At 42.5% G+C, this 12,626-nt stretch overlaps 3 protein-coding genes across 3 annotated transcripts in view; 1 reads left to right on the top strand and 2 right to left on the bottom strand.

Annotated features, from left to right (window-relative positions):
* Positions 1–1,066: 1,066 nt before the first annotated feature.
* On the bottom strand, positions 1,067–4,046 carry fkbp2 (FKBP prolyl isomerase 2). Its single transcript, XM_070961752.1, has 2 exons — positions 2,595–4,046; positions 1,067–1,548 (listed from the first exon to the last, which is right to left on the bottom strand). Exon 1 carries the CDS (start codon positions 3,045–3,047, stop codon positions 2,631–2,633), a length of 417 nt encoding a protein of 138 aa, XP_070817853.1. The 5' UTR covers positions 3,048–4,046; the 3' UTR covers positions 1,067–1,548; positions 2,595–2,630.
* Positions 3,855–4,304, top strand: LOC139330698 (protein NCBP2AS2-like). The gene has a single exon (XM_070961753.1). It carries the CDS (start codon positions 3,855–3,857, stop codon positions 4,158–4,160), a length of 306 nt encoding a protein of 101 aa, XP_070817854.1. The 3' UTR covers positions 4,161–4,304.
* Positions 4,305–7,333: 3,029 nt separating this feature from the next.
* The window catches only part of meltf (melanotransferrin), a 6,804-nt gene continuing 1,511 nt past the window's right edge, over positions 7,334–12,626 (bottom strand). Inside the window, exons 4-16 of the mRNA XM_070961319.1 lie at positions 12,239–12,424; positions 12,003–12,159; positions 11,231–11,298; positions 10,922–11,106; positions 10,504–10,669; positions 10,099–10,241; positions 9,266–9,362; positions 8,986–9,180; positions 8,453–8,606; positions 8,273–8,340; positions 7,992–8,179; positions 7,696–7,888; positions 7,334–7,462 (exon numbers count right to left, since the gene is read on the bottom strand). Of these exons, the coding sequence (XP_070817420.1) occupies positions 7,395–7,462; positions 7,696–7,888; positions 7,992–8,179; positions 8,273–8,340; positions 8,453–8,606; positions 8,986–9,180; positions 9,266–9,362; positions 10,099–10,241; positions 10,504–10,669; positions 10,922–11,106; positions 11,231–11,298; positions 12,003–12,159; positions 12,239–12,424 (1,868 nt within the window). The 3' untranslated portion in view covers positions 7,334–7,394. The remainder of the gene's footprint in view (positions 7,463–7,695; positions 7,889–7,991; positions 8,180–8,272; positions 8,341–8,452; positions 8,607–8,985; positions 9,181–9,265; positions 9,363–10,098; positions 10,242–10,503; positions 10,670–10,921; positions 11,107–11,230; positions 11,299–12,002; positions 12,160–12,238; positions 12,425–12,626) is intronic.

Here is a 12,626-nt window from a genome sequence, read left to right as displayed (position 1 = left end):
ACTATAGAAAGTCAGGTGACCTCACCAATGGTGACGACAAAGGAACTGGTCCCCTGCGCCGGTCGGCTGGCAGCCCACCGCTCCTGGTCTGCAGCGGAGGAACGACTGACCATGGATGGGTTAAAAGCGGGGGAGGAATTTCACATATGCATGGCGTGTGCATCCACCTGTTCCCCCGCACACAGCGGTACTTAAGTGATACGGTATTAAAAAGTAAGCCCACAAGTTGGCAAAGTTGAGTAAAAAAAACGAACGTCGAAAAAAAAGCTGCATGTAAGAGAAAATATCAGCAGTCCTACTTAAAACACGGCTTTATCGCTTCAGCTGATTCTCGCGCACCAAACCCGCTCTGCGTAATATGTGGCGACAGGCTGGCAAATGAGGCAATGAAGAAACAAGCGCAGGGCTCCCACCACTTATAACAGTTACTTACATTCAGGCTAATGTTGAGTTGTATTTTTTATTCGTTTCTATGCCGGTCGAGCAAATTATTACTTTACGTGAAACCGGTCCGTGGCGCAAAAAAGCTTTAGTTATATTTTAACAGTTGTTGCTGTTATATGTTGATATACTTAGTTATATATTTATTTTTAGGAACATTCATTTCTCTTAGTTTTATTCTCATCCTTATTCTTCTTTATAGTATACATTTTATGTTTATGTGTATGTTTAACCTGCTGCTGCAACAAAATAAATTCCCAGTTGGGATCAGTAAAGTCTAAGTCCAAACTGGCATTATCCACACATTATCAGTCCCTTTCCGTATGCATGCAATGGTAGGTTGAGAAACCTTCATGATAATGTGTATAGTACATTTGCAGGGTGTAATTAGCAGAATATTTCAGTGCATGAATCAGACTTCAGGTCAAAAGTGTTCACAGACCTGCTGTGACGCTGTGTTGGCTTTAAAGGCTGCAACTACAGAACTAATGAACAGTATATGTGAGACATAAAGAGGCATCAACCTTAATGCAAAGACCAAAAAGGTCCATAAAATACACATAAATGAGGCAAAGGCAAACTGTCCTTTTCTTGTCCAACAAAACCACTGAAGACAGCAAAGTTTCCAGTAAGGTCAACATTTTATTATCATAAACATAAACAAAAGATTTATCCTAAACTGTCCCCGGCTTGGCTTCTGAATTAATTAATTAACAACTAACAACAATTCTAATTGTTAACAATTAACAACTTAATTTGTGTGTGTATGTGTGTAAACAATGTAAAGATATGAATGAAGTTAGAAATCACAGAAAATTAAACTGAGGTGAGAAGAAACGGCAGGGCATGAGCATTCATCAGCTCACGACCAAATACTGGCCCTCGCTGCTCACTGTCAATTCTACTAACGTTTAGGAAAGACATAGTCACTTCTTGTATCATATAACAACATCATTTCAACAAATCAGCACAATAACCAGTTTAAACGCGGGCAAAAGGAGGATGGTGGCTCTGACACAGGTTTGCCAACTCTTCTCCCATATTTGCCATGTCGCCTTCATCAGATGTCACATGTCTGCACGTAATGCTGCAGCCAGCTCCTGGAACCTGGAACAAAGTGACACTTAGCAATCACATCATTAAAAACAGCAGGTGGAACAGTTTTTTTTTTTTTTTCTTTCTGTGCTTTGTCACTGTATTTGCAATTCAGTATATTAATTTGACATGTTAATGGAACATCTAGTAAGAGCAGGATAACCTTTGAAAACTGAAACTGATACAGTCCAGAGGTTTCAGCTAAAACAGGCCCCTTTCTCACTTCCTGTCGCCTGCAGCTGTTTGGCTCGCTGCAGCCAGTCCTTCTTGTTCCATTACTGACATATTCAATACTGATCCGCTCTTCATGTCGAGCAGCAGCAGTGAACAGCACACATGACAGCGACTACAATGTGATCAAATAAAATAACAGCAAAAACAGACAACAAACATGCACCACTCCATCCATCCATAGCTCGGATCTCTGCCTTCACCCTCTCATCCCACACCCTACTCCTTCATCCCTCACTCCTCATCCCCTCATCCTTATGTGGAGATCCTTATCATTCACCACCTATGCTCTCCTCCATCCATACTAAACATGACACTATTATAATTCCATATCAGCGTGGTCTTTGTTAATGAAAAACTCTTGTCTGTGAAGGCAATTTGAATCCAAAGGGACAATAATAACAAAAATAAAACGCAACAAAGAGAAGATAAAAACGCCTACAAAGAGAAGTAATGACTGCAAGTAAATATTATGATGGGTATTGCTGGAAAATGCAGACCATAAATAGTATCAAAAATGGGGGTTGCTTTTATGAAAACGCCGAGGTGGATCCTGCTTTATTACCGAAAACTGAAGAGTAATTCTGAGAACAGATGTACTTTTAAGACTTTTATTCTTCATCTTACATGGTGTGTGTTCCTACATTAATTAGGGTTTAATCGCAGGACCTCACAGGAAACCTGAGGCTAGATTTTATTCCAGTAAAAATGCATGCAGGAGTACCGCAGGTTCGTAGGGTCCGGGCTGCTAACTTTGGCCCTCGGGACCGTGAATCAACCCGCGCATCCAAAGCTTATTCGGAGGTACAAATCTGTAATTAACTTACGTTTTGACATTTGGCTTTCTTGCCATCTCTTCTTCATCAAAGTTCGGATCTCCTCTCGATGCTGAGCAGTTCCACTTCGAAGATAAGCGTCGCTCCTCCGGGGATCTTCGGAGGAGCTCCCCGGTCTCCGTAGCCCAGCTCGGCGGGGATGACCAGCTTTCTCTTCTCGCCCTCGCACATGCCCAGCAGGCCCTGGTCCCACCCTTTGATCACCTGGCCTGTGCCCAGGGTGAAGGTGAAAGGCCTGTCGCGGGGAATGCTGCTGTCAAACTCGGTTCCGTCCTCCAGCTTGCCCGTGTAGTGCATGTTCAGCACGTCTCCTTTACGAGACTTGATGGGACAGTTGTCCACTCGCTTTTTGATGCCGATCTGCAGCTTCTTCTTCTCGGCTCCGCTCACTTCCGCCGGACTCAGAGAGAGCACAGTCACGGCCAACAACAGAAACACACGCATGGTTGCAGTCCACTCAGTTTCCAGCTGTCACGTTTGGAGAAGACTGAGCTAAATGCCCAGGGAGTAAATCACGCGGATGAATAAGGGAAGTCAGCCGGGGAAATGAGTTACCGGAAGCGGATGAACATACGATGCGGACCCGGACGAATTTCACCGGCTGGTGCTACCAACAAAAACGTCCGGAGAAAAGTCTATCACACAGCTGAAGTTAGTTTCAGATTCGTAGGAGCAAGGTTTCGTCAAACGTAAATTAAAATGAATTTCTCTACTGCGTTTAATTGTTACATCACTTAGAGCTGAGCATCATAGAAGCAGTTTAAAATCCCTTTCCAAATTTGTGAAACTTTAATTCAACTTGTTTTAAATATCTTAACTCATAATCCGCTAACTTTCAACGTGTGAAAAAGTTGCCCTTTTGAAGTAGAGGTGTCATTTACTAGAGGAGTACTAAAGTAGTATCAAAACACTGAGGAACTGAATTGTCTCTGAAGTGTCCCCGCCTCGCTCTCTCTATGAATATGAAGCTAACTTCAATTTCACCTCACTGTCTCCTAAGTCATTCCTTGTAAGTTAGCGGTCACCCGGCTCCGCTGCAGTAAGTTTACTTTTTTATGTATTGTCATTGAAATTAATACCAGAACTGCAATATAATGGCAGTATAAGCAACTGTCGATAAATGTATATCCTCCAGCTAACTCACGGTGAACGCTGGTGTCATTACAGGACTGAAACACACGGGAGTTGAACGGGACTGCTAGCTTGCTAAGCTAACGTGTCAGCGGGGGTCTGTGGGAAACAATCGACAGAATGCTCTCTCGGCTGTTATTTAGCCTCATCAACAACCTCCACGTCGTCGAGAAGTTGGCAGAATCTCGGCCGATTCGCAGGGCGGCCCAGATCACAGCTTACGCCATCACCAAGGCTCAGATAGCCGGCAAGGACGCTTCGAAGCGGGTCCTGCGGTCTCAGACGCTTCGGCAGGTCCGGGAGGAGGTCGGCAAAGTCCCGGGTGACATGGGAGAGGTGGGCGGACGGCTCCGGAGGGTCAGAGACACATTTGTGAATGAAGTGAAGGAGGGCTGGAAGGACGGCTCCAGACAGATCAAGAAGTAAAGAGGACGGGCTGGCTGGAGCGGGCTAAAGAAACTGGGAGTCCAACTTGGCTCGTGGCTGATTATTGACAAGCTGACAACATCTCATGTTTTTATAACCTCACCCGACTTCCGGTTGAATAGTTATTAAAGTAGAAAAAATTGAGGTGATGTTTGAACGGTGTGCCTCAGCCAGTGACCTAGTGATCACTGGTTTTAATAATGTGAAGAGGGCTGCACTGATCTGGAATCTGTGGTCACACCATTTATGGTGAACTCTAATCATTGAATATTTTCACTGTATCCACAAAGCTGAGAACACACAGAAATATTGAACCTTTCAGAAAGCCTGTTGAGAAGTAGGAAGTGTCTTGGGAGATGTTAAGTGTAATTGTGGATTCATGTGGAGGTCAAGTCCAGCTCTCTAAAGCAATGACTTGTAATTTCAATAAATAAAACCTTCTTAGGAGAACAGACTCCTTTTAACGATGTCCTCCTCACATGTAAAAACACACAGTTCAATTGACGATGTTCTGATAAAGCTGTTTTTTTTTTTTTTTTTAAATTTCCCTTCAATTGATGAGCATTTACACACTTGACACCAAATCCTGCCAAAGAGCTCTTATGGATTTGTACATTAAGTTACCTGGTAAATAATTGTATTGGCCCTAAATGTAAATATATAGAGAGGTGTGGTATGTATAGAGACTGAATTTACCATTTTGTGTTGACTGTATAAATAAAGATTATAATGTATAACACAGCACTTTGACTGTTAGTGTCAGTAGATATTCTGTGCCACTGATAGGTTACATTTCCGGGCATAAAGCAAGTTTAAGAAAGACAAAGACTCAGGCCATGTTTTCCAAGTTTAGATAGTTAAATTAGAGCATAGCTTTTTGTTTGTCTGTGTGACTGCAAGTGTGGACGAGAAAAGTAGCATCAGACATGAAACACTGTAAAGAATTGAAACACAGATAAAGACACTTTATTGCTCCTGCTGACATTTGGTCTCTGTGGTGGCAAAGAACATGTTCAATGACTGAGTATATTTCATCCATCCTCAGACTCTGGCCTCGACCCAAGTGCTGTCACTTAGAGCTGCAGTGATAAATCTATGAGGTGAATATCAGAAAATTATTTGACAACCATCTTGGTGATTAATGAATCGTTTGAGTCATTTTTCAAGCAAACATTTGATGGTTTCGGCTTTTCACGCTTCTCAGTATCTTAGAAAATTGAATGTCTCTGAGTTTTGGACTGTTCGTACAAAATAGAAGATGTGATCGCTGAAAGGCGTCACTGGTTTTGCTTTTTCCATTTTCTCATGTTATATGGATTAATCAAGAAAATACCAGGCAGGTTAATTGATTATGAAAAGAATTGTTCGTTGCAGCTTTACTTTGACTACTGTAAAACAATAAAAGAACACATTTTACTGGTGGTCTTATTATTTGTACAAATAAACAGTGAAATTCCACGTGTGGACAAGATAAGATCCTCCTTTATTAATCACAGTGGGGGAATTTGCAGCATTACAGCAGCAATGGAGCAGCAAGAAGCATCAGTAAAATGTGCAGAAAGGTGTGAAAGGAGATCAGATTTCTGCTCCAAAAAAGATGAAAATAAAACCTTTTGTGTCTGAGGAAGTGCAGCCATCATTTATTCTGATGCAAACAGAAAATAAAACAGTTCTAGTAGCTGTAAAGAATGCTGAAGTGACAGATCAGATGAGAGAAACAGTTTGAAAGACCTGCAGAAAATCAAGTATAAAAAGAACAGCTCGTGTTTTGCAACGCACACTTTTATTCGTTGGAACAAGCAAAAAGCAGCTGGCAGGTTTATGTAGTAATACTTATGCAGACGCACTGGCCTGGCAACTAAATATTAGTTACATGTTTTATCATTTCACATTGAAATAAATCTCTATTAGGAGGAAGAGGAGGCAGTCGTTTCTGACAGCATGAGTCAGTACATATACACTGATATGGCACCTGAACTTCATATAAAAATAAATCTCTCAACATAGGAAAATACACACCCAAATCGACATTTTAAAACAGGAAACCGCATCGAGCAGCAGGAAGTACAGTAGATATGACAGGAACTGGTTAGAAAGAGACATTTCTGGATTGACAGAGGGGTTTTTTTTCCCTCAATTATTCCTTTAAACTCTTGGATAAGTAAAGATTTTAAGCTAAATCTCTTCCCAAGTCAACCTGGAGTCAATTTCCATACCCTAAGATAAACATAACACAAGTAAAACTACCTTCTTTAACTTTAAACGTTGGAATTACACAACGAAATGAAAGCCTGTAGTCTTTCTTCAACTGACACAAACTCCTCTTTGACTCAAAACCATCCAGACAATCAAACAACTAGTTACTCTCCAGCACAAACCACAGTTTTCTCTACGTCCGCCTCTAATCTGATGGAACCTCACCTGTGTGTCAGACCTCTTCACTCCATTTGTGTTCAAATGCAGAAACCGAGATGCTAAAACGGTGTGAAACACGGTGAAGAATTTTCACTATCTGCTGCTGAAGCAGTTCCCAGTTATTTACATTTCTTTACCTCGACACATGCTGACGTGTTCTATGAATTATGCAGCATTTCTGAGAATGAATGCTTCTGTCCAGTTTTTTAAAATGCTATTTTTTCAACGTGAGCAGAAGCTAAAACATTATCTGTGGCTCATGTGCGGTTCAAAATCAGATTGCTCTTTGCAAAACTAGCTTTGGAGAGACAGGGATGCACTATCCTACTAAAGCAATGTAACAGGTGGCAGCAGACACACTGATATGGCAGCTCACCTTCAGTAAACACAACAGCATCAACACCTTTCAACGTGTCTGAGTCACACTAGTTTAAAGTCCTTCAGCAACTAACTCTGTTCTCTGCCACTAAAACAAGAGACATCATGCTTTGTTTGCTTCAGCGCCATTTAAATCCAAAGGCAGGTCCAACACACCATCTTCTCGTATCATAAAATAACCCACAATCAGGCAGAAATTATATATAAAAAAACACATATTCAAAGATAGAGGGAGTGGGTCTCCAGAAAAGTAAGGCTGAGCTGAAGATTCCTGGGAGAAAATTGGAGACAATGGGAGGAAAAGAGGACAGAGGAGCCAGGCGTGGAGAGAGAGGAGGGCAATGGCACGGGGAATGTAAAGAGGTGAGGGGGGAGGGATAAAGATAATGGGGGAGGAAGGGAGCAGCAACAGAGGCTGAATGCTTGTGTCATAGTATGTCTTTACATCCAGACGTTGGTCAGCATGAAGCTGGACAGGGCCATCAGCAGCAGCCACGCAGAGGACATCACTGTCAGAAGTGAAATTGGACAATATTAAACACTTTGACACAGTCTGACAAAGTGGCCATTTTATGCAATGGTTTATGTAAAAAGTTGGCAGTAGCTTCCTTTCACTGAGCAGTGGATGAAGACAGATCCATGATTTACATAATGAGAGGAAAAAAAATCTATTTCAAACTTAACAGCAGCAGTCAGTTTGATTGGCATTGGATCGTAAGGAATGATTTATGCAATCCTTTACCTGCACTTGATGAGTTACACTCCATTTCAACCAGTGAGTCCATGTAGCCCTGGCCCAGCCACTCCTGGTAGGTCTTCCTGTCACCAACACCCACGAGACGAACAGTGGAATCTTTGAAGATGAGATCTGTGCCCGTGTAGCCCTGCGAGTCAAACATCTTGAAACCGGAAGCTGTATCGCTGCCGAAATATGTCTACAGGGAACCACAGACAAAGATTAAGATTAATTGATTAATCACCAAACCTCACCAACAAAACTGATTTCCTGCATTCCAGTTAGTCTATGAACACTCTTACCTGTGCGAGGTCCAGGAGTCCATAGACAGCGTGGATGTTGGTGTCAGGCCGCACCATCACAGCGTGGGAAGGGACTCTGGCCAGGTGACATTGTCTGTACTGCGAGACCTCGACTTTACTGCCCTGAGAACAGAGCAGCTGGAAATCTGTAGACAGGAGATTCACTGCCCACGATTCACTAGAGTGACCTGAACAAACACACAAAGATGATTAGGTCCCTTAAAGCTATGAGACTCTGTTAAGGGGAATATTCTTTTTTATCTTGGAGTGACTTGGCTTACCATCTGTGTTTTGGAAGACAGTGGAGTGTTTAATAAAAGCCACATCGCCATCTCCCTTTGCCAGACACCTGAATGGACAGACAGGTGAACACATGATGCATAAGTTCTAACTTACTAACTTTTCTTCTGGAGGCCATAGAGTTACTAAATCATTCATTAGGACGTTGCAGTGTTCAGTACCTGAAGGCGCCGTCGTATCCATCATACAGGTCTTTTCCCTTCTCACACTTGTTCTGTCCTGAGCTGTCTCCCACACACAGATCACACAGGCTGCTGGGGAAACCGGGCTGATTGGCACCTGGTACGCAGCTCTGCTTGAAGTACTCTCCCACCGCTAAGCATCATGGGAAACAGGACATAGAAAGTTAAAGACTGAAAGGAAATTTCAGGCTTTGAGCCCTAAACAAAAACTACTGCTGACGCAATTTGCTGATTAATTTGTAAATCAACAGACAATCAGTCCAATAATACATTAACAGTTCAAGTCATTATTCAAATGAATCATTCTTTGCTTCCAGCTTTTTATGTGGCTCATCTCTGTTTTAAATAACTCACATAAACAAATATAAAATGTCCTTGGTCATTGTGATCTGGGAAATTGTGGCGGGCATTTGCAATGCTTTCTTCCATTTTCTCGATTTCCAGTACTTGACCACCATGATTTCAAACTACTATAGCACACAGCTTCCCCCCCCACGCACACACACACTGACCTTGGGGTATCTGACAGTCCTTTGGGCTGATCAGGCCTCTCTCCATCAGCATTGCTACAGGAACGTTCCAGCCAGCTGTGCGACCGAATCCCGTGTGACAGGAGCGGCGGCCACGCAGGTCTTCAAGGTTACGGATGTCTTGGCTACTCTTTTTCACCACCGCCACAGCATAGTACATGGAACCATCGCGGTCCTCTGGAGACAAATAAAGCTTGTATCTGTCTTCTTTGAAACAAAACCATGTGACTGTGTGCTTTTGTCTCAGCTTTTGTGCTTTTACCTGTGTAGCTCTCGCCGGTGGCAGGGACCAAGCCGTACTCTTTGCCCGCTGTGTAGATGTCACCCCCATCCAGAGTGACAGCATCAGCCTCGTTGTTCTACACAAATATGAAAAGAAAGATCAGAGCCTGAGATGCCAGAACTGCTAGAAAAAGCCATCATTTGGTCTTTTTATTTAGCTGTGACAGATTTCTATGCACCACTAAAGCCTGATGGATGAATCAATATGACTGATATAATCTTATCACAGGCACACAGTATATGATGGCTGATGGTTAACAGGAAATTGTACTACAGAAATACTGAAGATATGTCTGTGGCAGAGGTGGGACAAAGTTTTTCCAGTCACAAGTCTTTGCCTTGATGTCTCAAGTCAAATCTTAAAGCGGGGTTGTAAATGTTAGCAGGCTTAAGATGGTGAATCTGGGAAAACATTTCCTCACATAAACATTTGCATGCTCGCGTTGTCATCCTGAGCTTGATCATATGTTCATATTAGCATTTAGTTCAAAGCACTGCTGTGCCTGAGTGCAGCCCCACAGTGCTGCGAGCATGACTGTAGGATAAATAAATAATTACTTTCAAATAAACTTCACATCATTTAAAAACAAACTAATCAAGCGTACACTGATGTGTTATTCTTGTGACAGTGACAGCGTTTGGTGATTTCTGAGTTGAATCTTTTGCATGTTGTTATCCTTCTAACATCTGAGTGTGATAATCTGAGATATCACATACCAGCACTGATGGACTGTTTTCCCTGAAATATTAAGAGCAATTCATGTTTTAATTTGAATTGAATACCACCGCAGCTGTTCTTGAAACATCTGTTACCTTGATTTTGTTCATGCAGTCGGTCACAGAGTCCCCGTAGACACACTTGATGGCTGGAGTCAGGCTCTTACTTTGGAAAGCCGTAGCCATGTCACCACACTTCTGTTGCTCGCCGCTGGACACCACACACCACCGCAGAACATCTGAGATATAGACAGATGGGTGGAAAAGAAGAAAAGGTAGATAGGTAAGTCTTTAGCCCAGTTCCCCAGACAAGATTTAAACCAAATAAATAAAATCATACAGAAGCTGCCAAGACAGCCATGAGTGCTGTTTCTCCTCATAAGTTAGTTGCATTTCACCTGTGATAGTAGCTGCTTTTGCTCAAGACAAAGTCATTTTCATGTTTGAGCACCATTTAAATATTTCAAATATTATTAGATTATAGATTGACTGATGTTTTACCCTCAGCTTTACAGTCCATGGCTGTCAGAACATTGTAATATAATTGACCCATCCACTTCTTGGGGTCTTCTGACTCCGACCCCTGAAACGTGACGGACGAGTCAGAGAAGAGTACGGTTCCTCCTCCGTACTCCGTAGACGAAAACATGTTGAAGTTCGACTTTTTCTGCAGACAGCAAGAGACGTTCCATCAACCTCACAAATAGAATCTCACAGTATGTCATAATGTGTAAAATGTCAGATTGCTTGGCTGTATCTACATAACACTGTACATGAAGATTATTTTGTCCAGGGTAATGAAACTATGACATTTTTTATTCCACTCAGGTGACAGGCGGAAAATGACTCTTAGGTGCTATTGATGTACGAGGAGGAGTCGTGTTTGTAGGTGTTAACACAGTGATCTGAGTGGACGTACCAAGCCCTCCGCCAGCATGTTATACACCACAGAGGGAGTGACGTCATTGCCGACCACAATCCCACGAAATGGGATGCGGACCAGGTGGCATGTTTTCCACTCAGAGATGGGAGCTCTGTTGCCATCACGACACAACAGCTCATAGTCCGATGACAGCAGAGGTTTTGCCCAGGCTTCGCCATGACCTGGCAAAATAAGAAGTTGTTAGCCAACAGACATGCTGACAAGCTAACTGACTCTGATAAAGTGGCTGAACGGGTCACCAGTTACTGTAACAACCAAATAATTACAGACTAAGTCAGACGTTACCGTTAGTGTTATCGATTGGTGTCGTGTGTTTGATGAAGGCCACCTCTCCTGCATCTTCAACCATACACCTACAGAGATCAAAACAAAAAGATGACAAGAATTAAAGGCGCAATGAAGCTACCTGCACAATTTCACACAAGCTCCTTTCAAAGTGATTGCATGTGTTTTGCTGGCTGTGTGACTCTGCCGATAGCAATGTCGGCTGGCAGGGTCCATGACTTTGGTCCAGAATTAAAGATTTCAACAACTATTGGTGATTTGTCATTGAACTTTCCAGACAATGAATCTTAAAACTTTTGTTCCCTGACTCTTCCTCTCATGACAGGCACGCGAAGACGCTAAACTAAGAATGTGAGCATGTTATAGCATTGTCACAGTGAGGATGTTGTCGTGCTAGTATTAGCATTTAGCTCAAATTATTCATTATGATAAACGTTTTTCTCAGTGCTACAATTGTTGAATGCAAAAATATCTTTGCAACAGAACTTTAAACTTTTGGAGCACCAGCACTTTATCGTAAAACAGCCCTGAAACTTTATTTATACTGTATGATGTTAAATGTACATATAGTAAGCAAGTGGGACACATTCTGCACCTTCATTTAGATAAAGCTGCATAATTAATAAACTGTTGAAGGCTCCGATTTAAAAAGGAGTCATAATTGAATCCTATGTAGAGGATGAAATGCCATCCACTCCACATGGAAATATAATGTCCTGCAGACCTCTCACCTCTGTGTGTATAAGGTATATAAAGTATGAATGTGAGTTACCTGAAAGCTCCTTCATAGCTGTAGTATCTCTCTTGAGTGCTCTTCTCACATATGTGCTGTCCTTTACCATCTCCTTTGCACAGCTGACACAGAGACGGAGGGTCACCAGCCTCATTTGCTCCAGGGATGCAGCTCGCATTGAAGAAACGTCCCACACCTGACCACACACACAATCACAGCTCTCTGTATGTGCAATCTATGTACGTGTATGCATGTATAGTAAGTATGTTTCCTACCCTGTGAGATTTTGCAGCCCTCCACAGACATGTAGCCCTGGTCTATGAAGTATCCTATCGGCATTTTCCAGCCGGCTGTTCGGCCTTTCCCTGTGTGGCAGCTCGTTCTTCCTGCTAGATTGTTGATGTTGATGCCGGAATTCGCTTTTTTCACCACAGCAACTGCATAGTAGGAGGCTCCAGTAACTGTGGCAAGGACAGCACAGGTGTTAACACACATATGACAGTACGTTCTGTCAGTACCTTGACACCAATGTACTGTATGACAATCTAACTTTGTGCTCTTACTATCAGAGATCAAAGTGCAGCAGTGAAATATCCCACATGCAGCGCAGAGGTCCTCATTGGAGCAACAGGTGTAATAACTCAGAACACGCCTGCTTTATCT

This window comes from Chaetodon trifascialis, chromosome 4 (assembly GCF_039877785.1).
Source record: "Chaetodon trifascialis isolate fChaTrf1 chromosome 4, fChaTrf1.hap1, whole genome shotgun sequence".
NCBI lineage: Eukaryota > Metazoa > Chordata > Actinopteri > Chaetodontiformes > Chaetodontidae > Chaetodon > Chaetodon trifascialis.
This window is presented reverse-complemented; position numbering and strand designations above follow the sequence as displayed.

What these genes read in the sequence shown, in the direction of transcription:
- fkbp2 (XM_070961752.1), bottom strand. Translation starts at nt 3,047, where the DNA reads ATGCGTGTGTTTCTGTTGTTGGCCGTGACTGTGCTCTCTCTGAGTCCG.
- LOC139330698 (XM_070961753.1), top strand. Translation starts at nt 3,855, where the DNA reads ATGCTCTCTCGGCTGTTATTTAGCCTCATCAACAACCTCCACGTCGTC.